The following is a 25,409-nucleotide window of genomic DNA, read 5'->3' as shown; positions in this document are numbered from 1 at the left end:
GAATTATGTCAGGAATTTGAAGCTTAAAATATATAAAACGATAATCATGCCTGTTGTTCTGTATGGCTGCGAAACATGGTCGCTTACTCTGAGGAAAGAACATAGACTGAAAGTATTTGAGAACAAAATCCTTAGACGAATATTCGGACCCAAGAGGAACGGGAATGGGGAATGGCGGAAACTTCATAACGAGGAACTACATAATTTATACGGTTTACCCAACATTGTTAGGGTCGTCAAGTCTAGGAGGCTTAGGTGGAAGAAAGTAGAAACGCTTTCAAAGTCTTGGCTGGAAGACCAATCGGAAAACGACCATTAGGAAGACCTAGGCGCAGATGGGAGGACAATATTAAGATGGATCTCGCAGAGATTGGAATACAAAGTAAAAACTGGATGCAGTTAGCTAAGGATAGAAGTCAGTGGAGAGCTTTTGTGAACGCGGCATTGAACCTCCGGGTTCCATAGCCATAGAGTTAGTTAATTAGTTAATAATAATAATAATAATAATAATAATAATAATAATAATAATAATAATAATAATAATAATAATAATAATAATAGCAGTATCATTGATAATTATATTGTTTATTTAGGATACTTAGAAAGAGTACTGGAAAACTACACACAGGATTTAGTTCGATTTGGCTCGTTTTGGCTCGACTCGACTCGAAACTTAACCTGAATTCGAGTCGAGTTACGAGTCGAGTTGAAGTAAATTTTTCGAGCCGAGTTCTCGAGTCGAGCTCAAAAATATCTGTTTCGAGTCGAGTCGAGTTTCAAAGAAAACTCACTGGAACTTGCTCGTGCCTATCCCTATTGGTTCGATCCTCGAACAATTTAGTTTATGGTGGTCAACAGCATGTCTGTTCGTTTTCTTGGGGTATTTCTGTTTCCTTCAACATTCTCATTTTACCAATTCTTCCATCATTATTCACTTGCTTTGATCACCGTCTCACTTTGCGTAAATGGCACAATCTTGGTACGTTAAACTTAAAATTCTCATTTCACTTTCTTGCATTTTCATTCCAGCATTTCTTTCTTATGATTGACTTTCATATCCATACTTCTTTAGTCCAAAGGACATAGCCTACATGGATTTAAAAAACTATGAATTTTGTTTCATTTTTACCAATGGAATAGAGGTGTATCAGAGACTTCAAAAATGTATGTGAGCATTCAGGTCATTTAAATAAAACTATTAGTGAAGAACATTTGCTCAGTGGTGGGGTGCCCATTTTTGGTACTAGGGGATCTTGGTTCGACTCCAGGACAAGTGAGTTTATGGTGGACAAAGTCGTCTCAATGGGTTTCCTCGGGGTTCTTCCCCATTCTAATTAAACAAATTCTTTTATTATCATTTACCTTTATTAATCATCCGTCTCATTTATTCTAAAGAGCATAACCCAGTGGCGTAAAAATAGAAATTTCAATAACTGCGGTCTGTCCCACCGGAATTTAGAAGCTTGCACTGACACGTAGTTTAAATACTACATTTTCTTATATATGGATGTGTGTGTGTTCTAGCATAATTTTGGAATGCCTGGAGCAATTTTAACCAAACTCGGTACACGTATTACTTACAATCTTGAAAAGGGTAGTCTAACCCCATATTACTTACAGGAAGTCTAACCCAATAGTATTGCTGTTGGGTTAGACTCCCTGGAACATTTAGGGGTAAGTGGGAGAGAATAACATATAAAAATGGTCGAAGACGATCGACACTAGTGTCGAATTCATAGTTTTTCGTGTCGCTTAGAAAAATAGTGACACTTAACATGACGTTTAAGCAATTTCGCCCCTCATTAGTAATCCGGGAGGTGAAACGGTGGAATGTTAAAATAATTGAAAACGACCAATGTTAGTATCGAATCAATAGTTTTCAATGTCACTAAGTTAACTGTTGGCATTCGAGATTCCGTTTAAGTTCAAGTTTACCCTCCAGTCGAGGTAAAATCTAGTGAAGTAGAAAGGAAGACATATAAATGTGATCGAAAATGACCGATATTAGTGTCGAATCCATAATTTTAGGTGTCGCTTAGATAGTGACACTACAGATGCCGTTTAAGTCCAAGTACAGCCTTCATTACCTCCCGAGGGAGTATGAAATAGTGACATTTAGAAATAATAAACGACCGATATTAGTGTGGACTCTATAGTTTTCGGGATTTCTAAGTTGATTAGTGACAGTTCCGGCCAAATTAATTCTATGTTCAGCTTCCAGTGGGGCAAAATCCCAATAGCAGTGCTAGGGGAAATAGGACGAATGGCTTACAGCAAAATAAGACAGACCAATGGATGTGGAATCCATAGTTTTCGTCTCTGAGCTGAATCATGATATTTCCGATGCTGCTTAGCTGCAGGTTAGTAGTAAGGGCCTGACTTGGCCTAACTCTCGATTATCCAATTTTGGGTCTCCATGGACCATAACGAATGAATCAGGGATGCTTTGGCACCGGCATTGCGTCACCTATTGAAATTTTGATTATGCTTATTCAGGAGCCGCACGTTGGTGTAAATGAATCAGAGGTACCTTGGCCCTGCTATGACGTCATTGAATTGGGAGTATTGGATCAGAGGTCATGATGATTCTTTAAAATTACTAAAAATATGGTCTTGATGATTCATTACGTTATGAAATAATACAGGTTTACGAATGCTTTCGTTCCCTTTTATGGCATAAAATTTGGAGATTGTTATATCTTTGATGAGATGGACTAACACGGGTGCAAATGAAATCTTTAGTTTTACGTCCCACGATTATGCCGGTTAGGCTAAAGGCCCATACAGCAGAAGTGAACGCTCTACCACTGAGCCACCGCACCTCTACTGGTATGAATGAATTAGAGGTAGTTGGTTCGAGCTAATATGTTCGTTTGACGTCACTGAACTGTGATTTTTAGCTTGGAGCTTATGATGGCTTGTTTCGTTTCCTTTTATGGGTATAAAATTACCAAAACAAGGTTTGATTTCTTTCTTGATGACCTATTACATTATGAATTAGTAGACCCCAGTAATAGTATAAATTAGTATTAATATGAAACTCGAAAACTTTGGAGTTCCTTTGTGGCTAACCGGTTAGCGTATGCGCCTTTAACGTGGGAGACCAGGGTTCGATTCCCGGCAGGAGCTCATGCGGTTCGGATTGTTATCCGTTTGATGAGATGGACTAACACTGGTGCAAATGAAATCTTTAGTTTACGTCCCACGATTAGGCTAAAGGAGACGGTGACGATGAGAAAGGAATGAAAGTGTGGGAGGAAACTGGAGCATAATGTTGCTTACCACAAAATTACTTTGAACCAGGGACCCCATACAGCAGAGGTGAACGCTCTACCACTGAGCCACTACCTTCCTTACTGGTGCGAATGAAGTAGAGGTATTTGGTTTGAGCTAATGTGATTGTTTGACGTCGGGCAGACCCTATTTCACTTTTGGGACCCCCCACATGGACCATAGCGAATGAATTAGAGATGTTTTGGCCCGGGATTGCATTACCTATTGAAAGTTTTGCTTATGTTTACTCAGGGGGGCAGGGATCACTCAGGACACATAAGATCACATTGATTTACATCAGGAGTTGGGGGGAAGGGAGGGGAGTATCGCACCTCGTACTCTTTGATGAGTATAAAAATATCAATTTCGGAAGTTTTTTTTTTAAACTTATCCTATTATCTTTCACGAGACATTTTCGTTATATAATAGAGTACAATGGTTTACTTTTTGGGAGTTATCGTTCCCTTTGGAGCCTTATTACGTTATATGGAGGCGTATTTAAATATTCCCTTAAATTTGATAAGTACTTTGTGATCCATTTTGTTCCGCTTCAGGGGTGAACATGGATACCTTGCAATCGTCCCGAGTTCAATTCTTGGTGCCAGTTTAGGAAATGTTGAATTTAATGTCCCTGCCGATGATGAGAAATGATGAAATGAGAAAACATCATAAACTTACTTGCTTGCGGATTGAAGCAGAGACCTCACACATCAGGAAAAAAAAAACGCTGAGCCACCATGCCAACTTCTGTGCGAGCAGTTTTGCGTATGAAAAAGAACATGATCAGATTATGTTACATTACACATTTCTGCTCGTTGTTAAGCATAGAAGTTTGTTATTGTGAAATTGCAGCATGTGCTTATACTACATCAGCATTTTTCTCAGCTGACGGACTTTTAAAGCTCAACTTTACATTTATGTCAAAGACAGTTTCATAACATATCGATGAGTGTTACATTTTTTCAATCAAGTTTAAGGAAAATGAATCACATTTTAGATGTGGTAATTTGAATGTCGTATTAAACTAACGAGTCAACGGTATGATGTCATGATCAAAATTGCGATACTAGATGTCGTAACGATTGATGTGTAAGGAGAAAGAAACGTGAATAATGTCACAACCAATCAGATTGTTTCTTACATCACGTTTTGGCTCATGAGACATGATGAAAGCTGTGTTTTCATTGGTTCTCCGTGATGTCATTTATTATTGTCCTCGTTTTCTGATTGGCTGATAGTGTTGTCACTTTATAGTTGAACACGTTTCAGACCTAAATAAAATTCTTAATTTCATTTTTGAAGTTCTACTTCCACGAAGTTCGTGAATGAACGTAGGTGTACCTCTAGTGACAGCGTGACTTTACTCCGTTCCTTGAATTTGAGGTAAGTATCAACTGCGTTTCTTAATATCAATGGAGTGCTTTTGAAATGAGCATAACATTGTTATCATTGTTTTTATTTTAGCATGAATTATTTAGCAAATGGAAAAATAACCCTCACTTACTTGACCGGGAATCCCACACATTAGAAGCAAGCACGAGAAATTTGTTGATTTTGGTTTAGCGTCCCTTCAGTAGTGAAGCTAGGAATACGGCTTAATGTTGAATTTGAGCGCATACTGGGTGTTGAACCCGGGGCCACATCCCACACATTAGAAGTAAGCACGTGAAAATGATATCATTTGTTGATTTTGGTTTAGCGTCCCTTCAGCGTTAATGCTAGGAATACAGCTTAATGTTGAATCTGAGCGCATACTGGGTGTTGAACCCGGGCCAGATGTGCGTAACGCTAGCCACTTAGCTCAGTTTCTGAAAGTTACGATTAACGTAAACAAAGAAACTACGCACGAATTTGTTCCCTACAACGTGAGACGTGGACCTACAGTTTAATGTGGTATCTGACCTCCCGCCGAGAATCGAATTCGAGTATTCCTTGCTTTAGCTCGAGAAAAGCAAGCGCATGAGATTTTGTTTTCGTTTCATGTTCGTTATACGTTTAAAGTTCAGTGTCAGAGGAAAAATGCTTACTACAATGATTCTCTTAGCACGCTTAGAAAAACAATTTCATTCATTCTTTTTATCACTACAGAAAGTTAGGTGAGTTACATATTGGTCCCGGGTTTGATTTCCAGTATGACGACAATAAAAATTTTAACAGTAGAACTGTTTGAGATATGATAATTCTTTTAGGATTGATCGTGTAGTCATTTTGATAACGTAGTGATCTCTGAATTCAATTTTAATTCGTGCTTTTTTTCTGTCTCGTCTTAGATATTTGTTTTCTTTGCCTATTCCTTTTTTGCTTACCTTACCTTTTTTCCTATTTGAATATGGCTACTTCTGGCTTTACTGTCTTGCGAGAAATCAATAGACATTATCGGCGTTTTAATCTTGAAGGACGAATGCTGGAAATTCAAATTAATGCTCCAACCAGTGGCACCGATATTGTTGAATGGGTTCAGGCCTCCTTTCAACAGATGTTGGATTACTTATTGGAAAATGTTGACGAATCATCGATGGTTGGATTATCGATTTTATCTCACGATGAGAAGAACAAACCGTTTTATTTATCTTTTTGGCGTGCAAGTAATTTGACACTGGAGACTTTATGGGCTTCCTTTGATCGCATCCTTCAAAGTAACGATAGTTTTCTCATGAACGAACCGTTCATTGTACATTTTCATCATGTGGGTGTGCCCCGTGGATTTGGATTGGTGCGTCGAGGTCTTTTATTAAACGACGAGTTACTAAAACGCAAGAAAGGCATTTTACGAGTGAAAAACACCAACAAGAAATGTTTGGCTTATGCAATTGTGATTGCTATTGGCCTAAAGAAATATAAGGATACAAATAAGAAACTGTACAGACAATATCAGAATCAGAGCAAGTGTGTCGTTCTCCCAGCCGTACATGAACTTTTGTCTCGATCATCAGTGAATTTAGATCATGGGGGATCCGTGGAAGAACTGCGACAATTGCAACGTTACTTGACAAATTATAAACTTACCGTATACACCAGCTTTTCCGGAGAAGATATTCTGTATGAAGGACCGGGTGGCGAAGACAAGATTCCAATCAATTTAATGTGTATCAATTCTCATTATGACATCATCACGTCATTAACGTCGGTTTTTTCTACCAACTATTACTGTGCTGCATGCCACAAAAAATATGATCATGTTAATAGACACGTCAAGAACTGTTCGGCCATGTGTGAGAAATGTTTGCAGAAACCACCATGCAGTAAGACCAATACGGAGAAGCAGTGTTCAGAATGCAATCGTGAATTTTATGGTGAAACATGCTATACAAATCATCTGACTGTACCATATCATAAGGGCCAACCAATATGCAAGATGGTGAAACAGTGTGCCAAATGTCTACGCATTTATTCGTTTGTCCGTACAGGGGAAAGAAAACATGATTGTACAGATTATTTTTGTAATGTGTGCCATAAACACGTTATGTCTACCCACCAATGCTACATGAAGCCTGATACGACTCAATTAAAACCTGGAGTTCCATCAGTGTTACATGCCAAGAAGGCTATGATTGTCTTCTATGATATCGAAGCCACACAGGATACTTTCTTCGATGAAGACACGTTCATTCATAAGCCCAATTTACTGGTGGCCCAACAAGTATGTTACAACTGTGTTCAAGATGAGGATATACATCATCCGTGTGAAGTTTGTGGACAGCGGGAACATATTTTTCAAGATGATCCGATCAATGCCTTTCTTGCGTATTTACGTCAACCACGACCCAGCATCAAACTTATTGTATCTTTGGCACATAACTGTAAGGGATATGATGGTCATTTTATTCTTAAATCTTTAGTGGAAGAACATGAATTGAAACCTACTTTGATCTTGAACGGAGCAAAAATTTTAAGCATGAAAGTGAATCACTTATCGTTTATTGACTCCTTAAATTTCATGCCAATGGCTTTAAGTAAATTATCCAAGGCATTTCATTTACCAGCGACCAAAGGATATTTTCCACACTTTTTTAATACTGCTGCAAATCAAACGTATGTGGGAAAATTACCGGACATCCATTATTATGGTGCAGATGAAATGAAAGTGGATGAACGAGAGAAATTCATGACATGGTACAACGAACACCAGAACGATACGTTTATTTTCCAAGAAGAATTGGTGAACTATTGTGTCCAGGACGTCAACGTACTTCGAATGGCTTGTATATCTTTTATGACCACTTTTGAACAAGAAACTCACGTTAATCCTTTCCTGGAGGCTATCACTTTGGCGAGTGCGTGCAATTTAGTATTTCGACGAAATTTCTTAAAGCCCAATACTATTAGCATTCTTCCTGCACGAGGATACCGTCACAGAAACAATCAGTCACGGATTGCTTTGCAGTGGCTTGCCTACATGGAGGAAAAAGAGGGTCATTTAATTCTACATGCGGCCAAAGGAAAAGAAGTTTATGTTGCTGGTTTTCATCTGGACGGTTACTACAAAGATCCTGACACTAAAGAGGAACACGTGTATGAATTTGAAGGCTGCAGAATTCACGGCTGTCCTCTATGTGTCCCTACAGGTCGTGATCAGCCCATTTATGAGAACTCCGAAGAAACTATGAACTATCGCTACGAGAGAACACAGCGTAAAATCAAATTATTACGATCCATGGGATATAAAATACATGAAATGTGGGAATGTGAATTTCGTCAAGTGTTAAAATCCAATCCAGCATTGGCCTCGTCTTTAAGCACACATCCTTATACTAATAAGACACCATTAAATCCAAGAGACAGTTTCTATGGTGGCCGTGTTAATGCCATTAAATTGTATCACGTCGCAAATGAAAATGAAGGCGAAGAAATAAAATTCTTGGATATCGTTTCCCTGTATCCTTATGTGAATAAATGTGGACGGTATCCAATAGGACATCCACGAATATATCTACAGGGAGATCCAGAAATGCCGGCCATTCAAGATGTCAACGGATTAGTCAAGTTGAAGATTTTGCCTAGCAGAAATGTGTTTCATCCAGTGCTGCCATTTCGCTCAAATAAGAAGTTGTTGTTTCCACTTTGTGCTGCCTGTGCCACAGCATTAAATCAAGATTCTGAATGTACACATTTGGACAGTGAACGAAGTCTAACAGGAACGTGGGTGTCCTATGAAATTCAAAAAGCCATTGAACTTGGGTATCAAGTCATTGAAATTTACGAAATTTGGGATTACGACATCACCGTATATGATCCAGAAACCAAGACTGGCGGATTATTCAGCGAATACATTAACACATTTTTGAAATCTAAGCTGGAAGCTTCTGGTTGGCCTGCCAATTGCGTCACCGAAGAAGAAAAGCAGCAGTATATTCAAGTGGTACAACAACGTGAAGGCATAACTTTGGATGCAGCAAATATAATTTCAAATTCAGCACGTCGTAGTCTTGCAAAACTCTGTTTGAATGCCTTCTGGGGACGACTCGCTATAAGAGACAATTTCAGCCAAACGACCATCATTAACGACCCCAAAGAACTGTATCAGAAATTAACTGCTCCAGACATAAAAGTCAACCAAATTTTACCTGTTAACGATTCGATGTTATACCTTTATTGGCAGTATGAAGATGATGTTCCAGTACAAAATCACAATGCTAATGTTGTCCTTGGAGCTTTTACAACGTGTCAAGCTCGTCTGGAACTTTACAAATATTTAGAATTGCTGCAAGAAAGAGTACTATATTTCGATACAGATTCCGTAATATTCACGCAGCGACCATCACAGACCACAATAGAACCAGAAGTATTTCTTGGTTCAATGTCAAATGAACTGGAATCAATTGGACCAAAAGCATACATTAAAAAATTCGTGTCTGGTGGCCCAAAACAGTACGCCTTGGAAATCTACAACCCCGACACGAAATCAACCAGTTATGTATGCAAAATTCGTGGGTTTACACTCAATTATACTGCAAGTCAAAAGCTAAATTTTAATAGTCTGGAGCAAATGATCATAAATCAATCGAGTGAAAAAATCTCCATTAGCACGCCGCACAAAATTTACAGAACCCACGATCATCATCTTGTCACAAAACCTGAAGAAAAGAAGTACAGTTTCAACTATAAAAAACGCCGATTAATACCAGACACATACGAAACATTGCCCTATGGGTATAAAAAAGCCAGAACAGAATAACAGCCATATTTTTCCCTAATCCCACCAACATCACCTCCCAAAGAAGGGGCAAAGAATCAACACGGGACATGCTTCAACGATGCACGAACGGAGACAAACTCAGATGACATCACCTTGCAGAAACCCGTGGAGAAAAAAAAAAAGGAATTCAGGTACGTCACATTTGCGTTTCTTTTTCTCACATTACTCTCTTGATCATTTAGTTCGATGTTAATAATCTGTTTTTCTTCTTTCACAGGAAACAAAATAAATATTACCATGTATATTCATATGTTTTATTTTCTCTTTACAGAATTTGTACCCGTCACGGACACGTCTTCCTTTGAAGAAAAAGAAATTCTGTATTCTATTTCACATGCTAAAATAAATGTACAAAAACATGATTCTGTGTTTTATTTCACATCCTAAAATCAAATTCTTTTTCATGTACTGCGATTTCAATTTCTTTTTTCTGAATCAGTTTACCGATAAAATAAATCAATGTTTTGCGGAAAAAAAATCAAACTAAATTTTTGTTTCAGAAAATTTTTTGTGTACGAAAAAAAACTGATTCAGAAAATTTTTGTGTACGAAAAGAAAAAATGTTTTCAGAAAAAAAATTTGTGTACGAAAACAAAATTCTGTTTCAGAAATTTTTTTGTGTGTACAAAACAAAAAACTGTTTCAGAAAAAAATTTTATGTACAAACAAAATTCTGTTTCAGAAAAAAAAATTATGTACAAACAAAATTCTGTTTCAGAAAAATTTTTGTGTGCAAAACAAAAATCAGTTTTCGTCACGAAACTGCTCCGACTAAATGAATCGATTCATTCTGATAGTGTTGGCAACACTGGAAAATGTCGGTAAGTATCGCTCAGACACTGAGTTACAGCGAACACAACTAGATTCGAACCAGCAACCTTAAATGTCTAATTCATCTCTAAATACAGCCAACTAAACAATAAGATTATGTGTATACGTCAATGCTTTGCACTGAGTCAACAAGGTTTTCTTCAAGGTCAAAGTTGCACACGAAGTAAAAAGATGACAACACAGATCTTCTATCTTTCTATATGAAACATAAACCTAGTGTAAACTGCTCGCACTGAAATGTGTAATGTAACATAATCTGTTTAAATCTGCTCGTCTTCTTTTCATACGCGAAACTGTTCGCACTGAATGGAGTACGGCGGCTCAGCGCTTGTCTCTAACGAGTGAGGTTCCTGCTTCAATCCACAACGAAGTAAGTTCAGTTTCCTCCTATCATTTTTTCATCATCGTTTCAAGGGGACGTTAAACTCAACATTTCTTAAACTAACACAAAAAAATCGAACTCGGGACCATGACATAGTAATCAACAAACTGAACTTCTCAATGGGCCATGGTGACTCAGCTCTTATTTCTGATGTGTGAGATCTCTGCTTCAATCCGCAAGCAAGTAAGTTTATGATGTTTTCTCATTTCATCATTTCTCATCATCGGCAGGGACATTAAATTCAACATTTCCTAAACTGGCACCAAGAATTGAACTCGGGACGATTGCAAGGTATCCATGTTCACCCCTGAAGCGGAACAAAATGGATCACAAAGTACTTATCAAATTTAAGGGAATATTTAAATACGCCTCCATATAACGTAATAAGGCTCCAAAAGGGAACAATAACTCCCAAAAAGTAAACCATTGTACTCTATTATATAACGAAAATGTCTCGTGAAAGATAATAGGATAAGTTTAAAAAAAAAAAAAAAACTTCCGAAATTGATATTTTTATACTCATCAAAGAGTACGAGGTGCGATACTCCCCTCCCTTCCCCCCAACTCCTGATGTAAATCAATGTGATCTTATGTGTCCTGAGTGATCCCTGCCCCCCTGAGTAAACATAAGCAAAACTTTCAATAGGTAATGCAATCCCGGGCCAAAACATCTCTAATTCATTCGCTATGGTCCATGTGGGGGGTCCCAAAAGTGAAATAGGGTCTGCCCGACGTCAAATAATCACATTAGCTCAAACCAAATACCTCTACTTCATTCGCACCAGTAAGGAAGGTAGTGGCTCAGTGGTAGAGCGTTCACCTCTGCTGTATGGGGTCCCTGGTTCAAAGTAATTTTGTGGTAAGCAACATTATGCTCCAGTTTCCTCCCACACTTTCATTCCTTTCTCATCGTCACCGTCTCCTTTAGCCTAATCGTGGGACGTAAAACTAAAGATTTTTCATTTGCACCAGTGTTAGTCCATCTCATCAAAGGGATAACAATCCAAACCGCATGAGCTTCTTCCGGGAATCGAACCCTGGTCTCCCACGTTAAAGACGTATACGCTAACCGGTTAGCCACGGAGGAACTCCAAAGTTTTCGAGTTTCATATTAATACTAATACTAATTTATACTATTACTGGGGTCTACTAATTCATACTGTAATAGATCATCAAGAAAGAGATCAAACCTTGTTTGGTAATTTTATACCCATAAAAGGAAACGAAACAAGCCATCATAAGCTCCAAGCTAAAAATCACAGTTCAGTGACGTCAAACGAACATATTAGCTCGAACCAACTACCTCTAATTCATTCATACCAGTAGAGGTGCGGTGGCTCAGTGGTAGAGCGTTCACTTCTGCTGTATGGGCCTTTAGCCTAACCGGCATAATCGTGGGACGTAAAACTAAAGATTTCATTTGCACCCGTGTTAGTCCATCTCATCAAAGATATAACAATCTCCAAATTTTATGCCATAAAAGGGAACGAAAGCATTCGTGAACCTGTATTATTTCATAACGTAATGAATCATCAAGACCATATTTTTAGTAATTTTAAAGAATTATCATGACCTCTGATCCAATACTCCCAATTCAATGACGTCATAGCAGGGCCAAGGTACCTCTGATTCATTTACACCAACGTGCGGCTCCTGAATAAGCATAAGCAAAATTTCAATAGGTGACGCAATGCCGGTGCCAAAGCATCCCTGATTCATTCGTTATGGTCCATGGAGACCCAAAATTGGATAATCGAGAGTTAGGCCAAGTCAGGCCCTTACTACTAGGTTCAGCTCCATATGTACGTCTGCAGGGAAAGGGTAACATGTAAAATAATCGAAGAAGACTGGTATTGGTGTCGAATAAATCATTTTCGATTTTCTAAATTAATTGGGACAATCCGGATGACGTTTGAATTCAAGTTCAGCTCCCAGTGTGAGTGAAAACCCTTAGCGCACCTAGGTGGTGTGAGGAAGGGGAACGTGTAAAAATAATCGTTAATTTTTAAATCTTGGGGGTCGCTGAGATGAAAAGGGATACTTTCGATGCAATGTAAGTTCACGTCCATTCACCATTAACTCCCCTAGAAGGTGAGAGGGGAGTGATATGCAAACATACTAGGAAACAAACAATATTAGAATCAAATCAATAACTTTTCAGATCACTGAGATGAATAGTTAGTTCAGATTCGGTCCCCATTGGTATGATGGAGAAGAGGGAAGAAACAAAACGTCTAAGATAACCGAGATTACTGTTGAGTCCATCGAGGTCCATCGTCGACTATTGTTTTCTCGGAATCGCTTAGCTGTTGGGTGTCAATCCTGATGACATTTAAGGTCAAGATTAGGCAAGAACGAGCATGTCAGTTAGCTCAGAAATTTACATTATTCGTTATTTATTCTACTCGCTACTTTAGTTTGATAAGGGCAACGCCAAAGTCGTTATTATTCTACTCAGTTCTTTATCTTTACAAGGCAAAGCGAAAGGCGTTGTTCATACACCTGTGTATATATTGTTTAAATAATTGAGGTAATTAGGGATCTTTTGCCTGTCAGATATCAATTAACAAATTAATAATCTCCTTTTTCAACAAGCAAGACTTCATTTTACATGAATTAAGGATTAAAATTACAAATTTAGATTATGTTCTCTCGCAGGAGACCATTCGTTCAGCTTGGAGCCTTATATAAATGACAGCCAGTTAGTACAAATGAAAAATACAATTTACGTTAAGAATGCTGGTATTCCACCCATGTTATGCAGATTGTGGTTGCTTGCTGAGACCTTCTTAGACCTCTCCCTTACCTTTTTATATTGTATAAATTTCGTCAGCCAGACCCTGAGGTTCTCCGTAACAGCCTTGTTTGTTCACTTAATTACTTCTTACGCTGTGGAAGGTAAGGAAGGCAGAGGAATGGTAGTATAATGTTGACTAGGGACTGGAGATGGGGGGGGGGGAGTAATTGGGATAAAAATAGGGTGAGGGGTAGACCCAGGGAAAGGATGTAGGTAGACTGGAGGGTACATCGATGCAAAATTCGTTGATGCGGAAAAAACCTTTGATTGTTGGTTATTGGAATTTCGAAAGGAAGGCCGTTGTTTTTTCTTAAAATGTTTTTGCTGTTTTGATTGGTTCATGGGCTGCGATTTAGAATTTTGTGGGTTGTTCTGACATGCACAAATTTTGTCCTCAGACTTCTTAATTGCGTCGTCTGACTTTTCATCACAGACGTACTGCCTGTGCTTATTAGAACAACAATGATGATCTGTGGCAGTATTTTTAAACTGCTGGTTGTCGCTATGTCTACTGGGGGATTGATGAAAGGACGCCCGTTTCGATCTACAAAAGTTGTCCGAACAATAGCTATTATTCGGATATGAAGAGCGGTTAAATGAGCTAGCCTGTGCTTCCTCTGTAAATGCCACAGTGTGCTGTACTGGCTGGGCATTCATATGTGTATTAACTTGGAGTTGGAGGGCATCTAGGCGAGTAATGATATTTCGAAGTGAATCATTCGCCGCCTGGGAAATACTGTTGGAAGGCTGACGTATATTAGAAACAGCAGGCAGGCCTGCCAACCGTCTTTGTGCTAGTCTATCGGTTCGTTCCCTAGTAGAGGCTAGAGTAATTAATTCTTCAAAGTTGCGAAAGTTTTTTTGAGAAAATTCAACTATGTGATGTGGCAGCATTCCTGTAATAGCATCTAATAAAAATTCATCAAAACTAGGCGGGTTCGCTAGTTGGGTAGACAAATATCTTTTGACGTATAAGTAATGCAAAAGGGATTCGGAAGGGTCCTGAACCCTAGACCTATATGTTTCTGTTGCTGATATAGACAAGTTGTTAGGACCAAATTGTTACAAAAATTTGTCTTTAAGATCTGTCCATGACAAAGCGTCTAACCTGGCAGTGGTTTGATACCAATACAAGGGTACATCTGCTAGACACAACGAAAAAATATTTTTCATTCTATCTTATGACCAACCAGATATTTTCGCTGTGCGTTCGAAAGTAGTTAAAAACAAATACGCTCTCTCTAAAGGTGTGCCCGCAAATATGGTGAGAGAGTTGGGGTTAACCGAAACGGATGCGGAGCCTAACGTGACAGAGGCTGAAAGTTGGGAAACTGTATGGGAAGGAGTATTAACTACAGGCTCTGGCGTTATAGAATGGGGTGTAGTGCTGTTAGCGTGTAGGTTAATGGAGGTAGCAGGAAGAGTCGTCAAAGACTGCGGAGCTACTACGTGACCGTTTATGTCCATCGTTTGCGCAAGACTACGTGTTATTGGCATTATAGAATACTAGAATACACTCGAAAATATATTGGTGAACAAAAAAGAAAAAATATAAAGCAAATGCACTGAAAGAACTATACCACTTTTGAAAAAAAAACGTCCAAAAGGAAGTAAAGAAAAAAATTAAGTCTGGTATAAAGAAAACTGCTGTCATTTAAGATAGGGCCCCAGCTATATTCTTTCGTCTGGGAGCCATGTTTAAATAATTGAGGTAGTTAGTGATCTCTTGCCTGTCAGATATCAATTAACAAATTAATAATTTTCTTTTCCAACAAGCAATACTTCATTTTACATGAATTAAAGATTAAAATTACACATTTCGATTATGTTCTCTCGCAGGAGACCATTCGTCCAGCTTGGAGCCTTATATAAATGACAGCGAGTTAGTACAAATGAAAAATACAACTTACATTAAGTATGCTGGTATACCACCCATGTTATTGCAGATCTTGGTTGGTTGCTGAAAGATTTGTTGGTTGTTCCGAGATGATCCTTGGACCTCTCCCTTACCTTTTTATATTGTATAAATTTCGTCAGTCAGACCCTGAAGTTCTCCGTAACAGCCTTGTTTGTTCACTTAATTACTTCTTACGCTACGTGACTGCCGGAGAACTTCATTAGTCCACGATAAGTGTGACTGTTTATCCCAATTTTTTTATTCAACTTAAGAACACACGCATTTTTTAATCACTAGAAAAAAATATCAAGAAATAACTTTGAACTAACTTTTTTTTTTTTACTCATGTTACAGTTTCATTATAATATATAAAAAGTACTCTGTGTGTGTCTGTATTTTCGACAGTAACTCTGAAATGCATGACATTACTTCAACCAAACTTCGTACACGTATAATTTGCAATCTGAGAAAAATCGGTGTGGGGTAAGGCATTGCTAGTTCTACTAGAAGTGTGAGTAGATAGGAGTGTCGTCCAAATAACCGACAACGACTAATATTAATGCCGAATAAATTGTTTTCGGGGTCACCACCGCTACCATTGGAAGAGAGTGACATTAAAAAATGATCGGAAACAACACATATTAATCGAATCCATTGTTCTCGGAAACACTACGATGAATATTTCGAGGCTGTTGAAATCCTCGTTCAGCCTCCATCGGGACAGTAGGTGAGGAAGAACATATCTAAAAAATAAAATATTCAAAGTGACTAAGAATAGAGTCAAATCCATAGTTTTCGAGGTCAGGAAATCGGCTGACCTGTCTGAAATAACTTTTAGGACATAGCATATATGTTAAGGTGGGTTTTTATATTGTTATTTCGACTTAAAGTTTACAGCCTACGGAGGTAGAGTGTTCCAAAATTTATTCCAAAAGTAGAGCATGTTACGGATTTTATCATTACAATTTCAATGAAATGCCAATTATAACGGGGTAGAAGATTAATATAATATACCTATTCTACTCGTGCAAAAAAAGGGGGATTTCAGCTAGTAGATATATATATATATATATCACATTGTTATATTCCTTATACAAAATAAGACAGGTGACTAATGAAAATTGATGGGTATGAAAGAAGTAATGGAATGAACATGTGAGAGAAAAAGGGAAAACCCTCGAAAAAACTCAAAAATACAATGTTGTATATCATAAACTAACATGGGGCTGGGATCGAACGCGGGACAAGTCGTATCCAATGTCAGCGCTTTATCAGATTCTATAAACCCTTTTCTTAACTCGAGTTTTTCTTTTATGCACTTTCCATTAATACTAGACTCAACAGGGAAACGAACACAGAAACATCCAAGACAGTTGCCCTGCAAAGGGGCTCGAACCCATGGATTTCATCCCAGGATGGGGGGCCACGGTGGCTCAGTGGTAGAGTGCTTATTTCTAGTGCGTGTTGTTCCAGGTTCGATCCCTGACCAAGTAAGTTTCTGATGGAGAATATTATGAATGTATGTTTTCTCGGGGATTCCTCCTACTTCGTCATTCCATCAATTGATCCACCATCATTCACTTGCGTTAATCACCGTCTCCCTTAGTCTAACAGTCATAAACGTGGGATATTAAACTGGAATATTTAATTTAACTTTTCATTTCACGTCGTTCTACTGTACCACTTTGACGCCATTGAACCACATTGTTCTCCCTGCTTATACGTTCCCACGGTTTCTGAAGGAGAATGTGAGGAAACGGTCTGCGAATGACTTACCTTTTTGTTTGTATTTCTTAGAATGACGGAAGTGGTACTTAAGATTGTAACGTCTATTCATTTCTCAGCAACGTATAACTCTTCAACGAAAGCAATTTTTTTATTGGGATAGATAGTTAGAGGGATTATCTCGTGAAGTTTGTTAATTGGAGTCAATCCGTCAATATCTTAACGGGTAACGATAACTTACACTCGCTGTGTACCAGACTCCACACGATAACTTGAACGAAAGCGAATTTTGAAGTCTGTGTTAATCAATAGATCGTTAGAGCGATTATGCCGGTTAAGTTCACAAATTGAATCAATCTCCTAATATCTTCATAGGTAACGTCGCTATCCACATCTCATTCGTGCATCGCGTGATCCTCTTTACAGTCATTACCAGAGTTCATTTATTATTTACTGCTATTTTAGTGGTGACTTCAGAGTGGACCTGGAGGATTTTTTTCATATCCCCGAGGGATATTTCCGATCGTGTTAAACGTGAATTATCAGTATTTTCGTAGTAGTAACTACTTTCATCTCCTACATAATGGAGGAAGGTACGGTAGCTCGGTGGACTAACGCTTACCTCTGGTCCCTCGGGTCCCTGGTTCCATCCCCAGCCAAGTAAGATTGTCGTAGACAACATCGTACCCATAGGTTTTCGCGAGGTACTTCCGTTTCCTCCCACTTTCTCATTCCACCAATTCTTTCATCTTCATTAGGGCAACCATAAAGCAGTAAACGCAATAAAAGCATAATTAAAATTTCAACCTATGGTTGGTACCATATCTGTGATTTTGACCACTTTACATATCCAAATTTGCTAATCTTATAAGCATAATTTATAGAAATAAAGCATAAAGCATATGCTTAATGTTTTTTATTCCAGAACTTTATGTAGTGTTCAACAAAGGAAAATATCTCAATGTATTTTGTGCAAAAGAAAAAAAATGATCAACAAAAGCTGTTATCAATGCCGCAAACATTGGAAATTAACTGCCAATTGCCTTTAGGCGAAACAATGGGAGGTTCGAATTCCTCCTCTCCACACCTTCTGCTCAGAATGATTTTTTTTTTTTTTTGTTTTTTTGTTTACTCACTTTGTGTTAAAAGGCAGACAAGACTGGTTGTGCTTATTCCAAGATGCCAAAATCAAAAGTATATGCATCTCAGAAAATAAGAGAATTCCTAACTGACCATTTGAAGGTAGAAGGGGGTAATCCATTTTGTACTGTTTGTTCTGAATTCATTAAACATGAGAAAATAATCTACTGTGCAGCTATTATAGGGAGCTAGCATGTTTACCAGCGGGGACTGACGTAGAGGAGGAATATTTTCAACATTTTTTCTGCCTGGCTCTTGCGACACTCCCTTACTCTCCTCCTATATGTCAGCGTTGCCAGTCGTAAAAGAAATGTCACATGAATGTCATTCTGAAGAGTTAGTTGATTTATTTGTTGGCTGTTGTTGTGGTCGCGGTTTTGTTGCTTATTATTCATTTGACAATGGCTTCACAGCGTAAGAGAGGGCAAACTATACAGAGCAAAGCTAGAGAAGTAATAAATGAAGGTCATAGTGCAGTGCGACGAAGAAGCGAGGGAGAAATAAACTGAAGCATCTGTTATCACAGTCTAATTTGCGTGTGTCCACGTGTACACGTTTCTATATTCTTTGAACATTATTTATGACTTAATTTTTTAAAATTGTATTGAGTATTTATCTTCATTGTTTTCTATTACATTTTAGTGCCTATTGTACTGCCTATTTTGTAAATTTTAAGTGCCTATTTGCCCACCTATTTTCCAGGTTTTTAATGCCTAAACATCTGGTCTCTAGTGATAATGATTAATCGAAATTAAACATAACACATATCGGTATATTCTTCATTGCACTTCTAAACTGTTAATAAGAAATTATGTATATAATTTATATATTTCAAGTGTTATGTATAGGCTCTGTAATTCGATTGTAAATAAATGTATTATACGAAGACAATGCTATTTTTAGAGCCAACAAAATTTCTTCGAAAGAGCGGAATATTCTTAGATATAATTATTATTAATAAGAATTAATATTTATTATTATTATTATTATTATTATTATTATTATTATTATTATTATTATTATTATTATTATTATTATTATTATTATTATTATATTAATAAGAATTAACGCTTTAAACAAGCTTAGAAGCTTCTAAATGTAGGACCTACATTTTTCTTGCATAAAGCGGGGTTTGAACCATCACATTCAACTATCCCCAGCGGAATTGACCCTTTTGTTGCAATAGAAGACTAAAATGCTAGACCGCTCCTCCACGTGGGTGGTTATAAAATATAGAAGGTGAGTAATATGCAAAATGTATTCAAATACGATAACTGCTTATGCAAATTAAAAAAAATATTTCGATAGGGATTGCACAGTTAGCATAAATTCTTTGAATTAAGTGAGTATTAGGTAATTTTTTACAGCGCACTGGCAACCCTGCCCAGGACCATCGAGTGAACGTTTCTTGATGTCGGGGGTGGGGCACCTGTCAATCAACTCTGAATTCCTCAGCCTCGCATTAAAGCCAGCTCCCAGTAATACATGTTTCTTCTTCGAAACACCGCTTAAGGAAAACTGCTCAAAATGAGTGTGAAGCAGAAAGCAGTGGCAATAGTTTGACCACCACTCTTCCTCAACTGTTGCAGCACATATGCACCAATCAAGAGACCATCAAGAATATGGTTACAGCATTTAGTGCAGCTGATATTCCACTTCTTCTTTTAGGAATAATAAAATAAGTTCAATAATTGGATTCAGTCATCTACTAACACTATAACAGCCACTAGTGAAGTACATTAAGAAAATATGTACATAGTTGTGCTGATGATGATCTGAATGAAACAAAATTGAAGTGTGAAGGAAATGCTGTTATAGTGGAGGTGAACAAACACCATGTGCGCGGGTTTTCTTGGAGTTCTCCCGTTTTCTCCCTCTTTTTTCATTCCACCATTTTATTCATTTCTTCTCACCGTCTCCTTTAGTCTAGTTAGTATGAAAGTGGGACGTAAAAGTAAAAAATTTCCTTTCATTTCATTTTCCGAACCACATGAACTCCCGCCGGAAATCGAACCCGGATCTGCCACGCTAAAAGAGCGTACGCTAACCGTTTTGCCCCGAAGGAGTTTAGGCATAATTTAGGAAAAAGCATAATGTAAGGAAAAATAAAGCATAATATAGAGTTGTATAACACTGGTCGACAGTGAAAAATTTTTCTGCATGAAAGCAGGTGTTCCTTATAGTTTTCGAGCTGCTGAAAACGAATCTGATCTTAATTTTGGCTCTGCACCCTCAGATTTTGAAATAATGTCAATTTTAGTAGATTTTGGTTAAAATTTTAAGGAAATCACAGAACTGTAGGTTTGAAGCCTCTCTACTCCTTTCCTAACTATCCCAAAATAACAAATAATACCTTGTTGGAAAGGGCATGAAACACACATTCGAACGGTAAGCATTTATTACCCATCGCGCTCAATGTGTAGAAGAAGAAGAAGAAAAATATTGAAAAAACTGGGGAAAACGAGTTTTTTGAAGAATTTTAGAGACGTTTGCAACACTGAAAGTCACGGTACGCAAACATAAGCTTAGTAACTCATATCCCATACATTCTGGTGTGTTATATTAAAAACTCAAAGAGATATCTCAAACACAAGGGGAGTAAAACAGCCTGAAAGTAATTTTAAAAGGAGGGAAAATTTAATATTTGGAGAAATTGAAAAAAGTTTGCAACACTTACTCTTGCGATACTCACATATAAGCTCAGTAACGAACACCTAATACATTCAGGTAAAATAAATAATCACAGATGTTACCTGAACAGAAGTTTAGAAATTCTGACCATGTATGTAAATTGTCAACGATTGTTTTAAAAAAAATCAACTTTTTTTTATGGCAAAAAGAAACATGGTCAGAATTTCTTGAATTACATCCAATATTCCAATTTGTGAGGAAAAGTGGCCTATTGAAGCTGGCAACATTGTATTTTTCTTCCCTCCCAGTCACCACTCTACTGTTGCTCAGTTGTCGGAAGGTTTGAGCCTGGGGCAGAGAGTTTGTACACATCTTCCTATCGTGTAAGTGTTTTTGTGACTGTCACAATGCCTCGAGATTGTGTTACCCACTCAGATAATTTTTGTTATGCCTGTGGAGAATACATAATTAAGGCTAAGAGGGAAAAATTAATACTTTTGGCGAAGAAGGCTTACGAACTATATACTTCGACAGCAAAATTGATGAAGATAGGCAGTGGGTACTTAATACAATATGTAATAAGTGTGCTTGGCATTTCGGTCGTGGTTGAATAACAAACGTCAAGGTAAAATGTCATTTGGTGTTCCGAAGATATGGTGTGAGCCGCCAACCACGTAAGTGACTGCTACTTTTGTGCTGTATACATTCAAGGCATGAAAGAGAAGGGGGAAAAAAATCCTGACAATATTTCGATTGCAATAAGACCTGTCAAACACGGTGATAATGTTCCAATTCCTGTACCTCCAGCAACATGGTCTCTGGAAGAGGAGAAAACAAACGTAGCTTCTTCAGAATCGGAGAGCTCAGAGTCAGATTTTGAATTTGAAGAGAGAAACAACACATTTTGTAACACAAAGTGATTTAAATGACCTTGTTCAAGATTTGAAACTAACCTAGTGCCAGGCTGAAATTCTTGGATCCAGACAAACAATGGAATTTACTTGACATAAGTGCCACCGTTTGTTCATACAGGAAACGACATGCACCATTCAGATTTCTTTTTCAACAGGAAGATACACTTTGTTTTTTTTCTGATGTCAATGGTTTGTTTGCTGCTCTTTGTACGACACATGTGGCACGGGAGTGGAGACTTTTTATAGACTCCTCAAAGAGCAGTCTTAAAGCAGTTTTAATACATAATGGCAATATCCTCCCAACTGTACCAATCGCTTATGACACACAGGCGAAGGAAACGTATGACAATGAAACTTATATTAGAAAAAGTTCAGTACAATGTTCTTAAGTAGCACATTGTTGCCGATTTCAAAGTTATAGGATACATACAGGACTACAGAATGGATACATAAAACATTGCTGTTTCTTATGCGAATGGAACTCTCGAGTCCGAGATAGTCACTACCAGAGGAAACAATGACCACGACGCAGTACAATGCAAGTAGGTGTTAAGAATGTAGCAACCCCTCTCTAGTTAAATCTGAAGACATATATCTCCCTCCACTCCATATAAAACTTGGCCTATGAAATCTTTTGTGGTTGGAATAGACAAGAGTGGAGCTGGATTTTAGTATTTGACACTAAATTTCCGAATCTCAGCGCTAACAAAGTGAAGGCTGGTGTGTTTGTTGACACCCAGATAAGAGATCTAATGCGGGACCATAACTGATGCAGCGCTTAGCCCTCTTGCAGTGCTGCAGTGTTCGGTATCATTCAAGAGTTTGTGTTCCGGTTTCTTAGGCAAGACAAAGGATGAGAACTACATAAACACTCGTGAACAACTTTTTGAATAATTACGGAAAGCATGCATACATGTCGCTGAAAATTCACTTTCTACACAGTCATCAAGGCTTCTTTCCACCGAAATCTAAATGACTGTGCGACGTAAGTGATGAGCATGGCGAAAAGTTTCACCAAACAATAGCAGCAATGGAAAGACGTTACCAATGTGGATGGAAACCGAATATGCTTGCGGACTATTGTTGGGAATTGGTTAGGGACACAGAAGGCACCCACACGAAGAAGGTCAAACGCAAAACAATGTACTAAATGAATCATATGTAGTGTTCTTTGGTCACATATATATTTCTGAATCACAATGTGAATATTCGTATTGTACATATATTTCTTTGTTTACTCGAGTTAACCAATTTTTTCTCGCCTAGTAAACAGCAATCTCTATGACTCTTTTAATATAATGAATGTATTGGATGTGTGTTACTGAGCTTATGTGTGAGTATCGTAAGTATAAGTGTTGCAAATTTTTTTTCAATTTCTCCAAATATTAAATTTTCCCTCCTTTTTAAATTACTTTCACACTGTTTCACTCCCCTTGAACTTGAGATATCACTTTGAGTTTTTCAATATAACACACCTGAATGTATGGGATATGGGTTACCGAGCTTATGTTTGCGTACCGTGATTGTCTGTGTTGCAAACTTCTCTACCTTTCTTCAAAAAACCCGTTTTCCCCAGTTTTTTCAATATTTTTCTTCTTCTTCTTCTACACATTGGGTAATAAATGCTTACCGTTGGAATGTGTGTTTCATGCCCTTTCCAACAAGGTATTATTTGTTATCCTGGGATAGTTAGGAAAGGAGTAGAGAGGCTTCAAACCTACAGTTCTGTGATTTCCTTAAAATTATAACCAAAATCTACTAAAATTGACATTATTTCAAAATCTGAGGGTGCAGGATCAAAATTAAGATCAGACTCGTTTTCAGCAGCTCGAAAATTATAAGAAACACCTGCTTTCATGCAGAAAACTTTTTTTGAAGTTGAATTTTGTCGAACAGTGTAATAAAGCATAAAGTTGGTTGCCGTGATCATCATTCACTTGTCTTAATCATTGTTTCCCTAGCCTAACAGACAAAATCATGCAACGTTAAACTGAAAGATTTAATTTTTTCCTACACAATGGAAGTTCTTCTTTAATAAACTTATGTAATCACCACTGACTTCTTTATTAACAACTTAGGAAGGACTAAACAATTTGAAGATATATTTATTTTGACATGGAGAATAGTACTGTCCTGTAAGCTGTGATGATTTCAATGGTGTCGTGGGGGATTCCCGGGAGCATATATTCATTCGTTCTAGTGTAAATTCACAGTATTCTCGTAATACTACTTTTCACCCTCCATGTACTGAAATTTCCCCTGAAGAAATCTGAAATCATCATTGCCTGTAAGAACCGAAATTTGTATATAAAATCGTTCATTTCTTTTCGCACAAAATGAAAGAATAAGGCTGCCAGGTATGCACCCAGAATTTTTTGTAGAAAGGAGTCCAATACTGCCAAGCACTAGGTCTATGTACTGAAGGGTATTATGCTGCACCCGAAAGTATGGTAAGTAATTTTAAAATACTTTCATATATATATATATATATATATATATATATATATATATATATATATATATATATATATTTAAATGAGAGAAGTAGATTGTTTTTACAAGCAAAAGGGCACAGATGTACTGTAAAATGACATTTTCATGCTACGTCAATCATTTCCCTTTTATACAAGTACGTATAATTTTATTGAGAAAGTGTATACAAATGTATGTTGAGTTAGGAAGTTTGGGGGGCGGAAACGAAAGCCCCCCACGTGGATGCGCCCAAGATCGACGTAATATGTTTCTGTACATATTACCTGTAGCCTATATACTTTCATACGTTAAAATAACGCATTTAAAGACATTGTGATAAAGCTGTTGGAAGTGTACGACGCGGGTACAGTGAAAATGAAATGAAATCTTATACATCCCATGATTATGACATCTAGGCTAAAGGAGACGGTAAAAGAAAGAGACCAAAAGTCTGTTTGATTTACTATGAACGTCAGAATTTGAGATGGAGTTCCGATTATGTACATTAATACCGCTCTGAAGGGCCTTGAGTAGGACATACTTCCGTTTAATGTTGACTGTAGGCTACCACAATTAATATAAAGACTTACCTGCCCAGGTTCCAAATTTTTGAACCAAGTCCAAAGAAGGAAGAAAAGCAGAGAGAAAATGAATCCTTATTCCTTGTAAAAACAGCCATAACATTCGAAGAACTACTTTTAATAAAGCAAAAACTCCTACAACAAACAAAAATGAATGAACAAAGTTCATTTCAAGAAGCAGATGATATAACACGTGTTTCTACTGTGATCACGCGTCACAGAATGAACACTGTGCAAAAGTTAGTATAGTAAGCCTTACAACCATTTCTTTTTTTCTTCCTCTCTCTCGCTCTCATTTTTTAAAAAGTGATTCAACAACATCTGTCAAGGTCAACTTGTTGCTTTTCAGCGCTGGACAAGCAGAAAGGAAAGACAATATTCTTGCTTAAAAATTCTTTTATTTACTTTATTTTGTACCTTCCCGCACTTTTCACTGTCCCGGGGGCCGCGGTGACTCAATGGTAGGGCGTTCCCCTCTAGCGCATGGGGTACTTGGATCGATTCCAGCTTGCACTAAGTAAGCTTTGTAGTGAACAAAAATCGTGTGCATGGCTTTTCTCAAGGTTTTCC

General features: G+C 37.6%; 1 protein-coding gene across 1 annotated transcript in view; it reads right to left on the bottom strand.

The window, feature by feature from the left end:
* LOC145667983 (hydroxysteroid dehydrogenase-like protein 1) overlaps nt 1-25,047 on the bottom strand; it is a 68,218-nt gene extending 43,171 nt beyond the window's left edge. The window contains exon 1 of the mRNA XM_081735413.1: nt 24,849-25,047. Within this exon, the coding sequence (XP_081591539.1) occupies nt 24,849-25,008 (160 nt within the window). The 5' untranslated portion in view covers nt 25,009-25,047. The remainder of the gene's footprint in view (nt 1-24,848) is intronic.
* Nucleotides 25,048-25,409: the final 362 nt, after the last annotated feature.

This window comes from Thermobia domestica, chromosome 1 (assembly GCF_964235325.1).
Source record: "Thermobia domestica chromosome 1, izTheDome1.hap1.1, whole genome shotgun sequence".
Taxonomy (NCBI): Eukaryota; Metazoa; Arthropoda; class Insecta; order Zygentoma; family Lepismatidae; genus Thermobia; species Thermobia domestica.
Note: the sequence above shows the minus strand (reverse complement) of the source record. Positions and strands in the feature narration are given on the sequence as shown.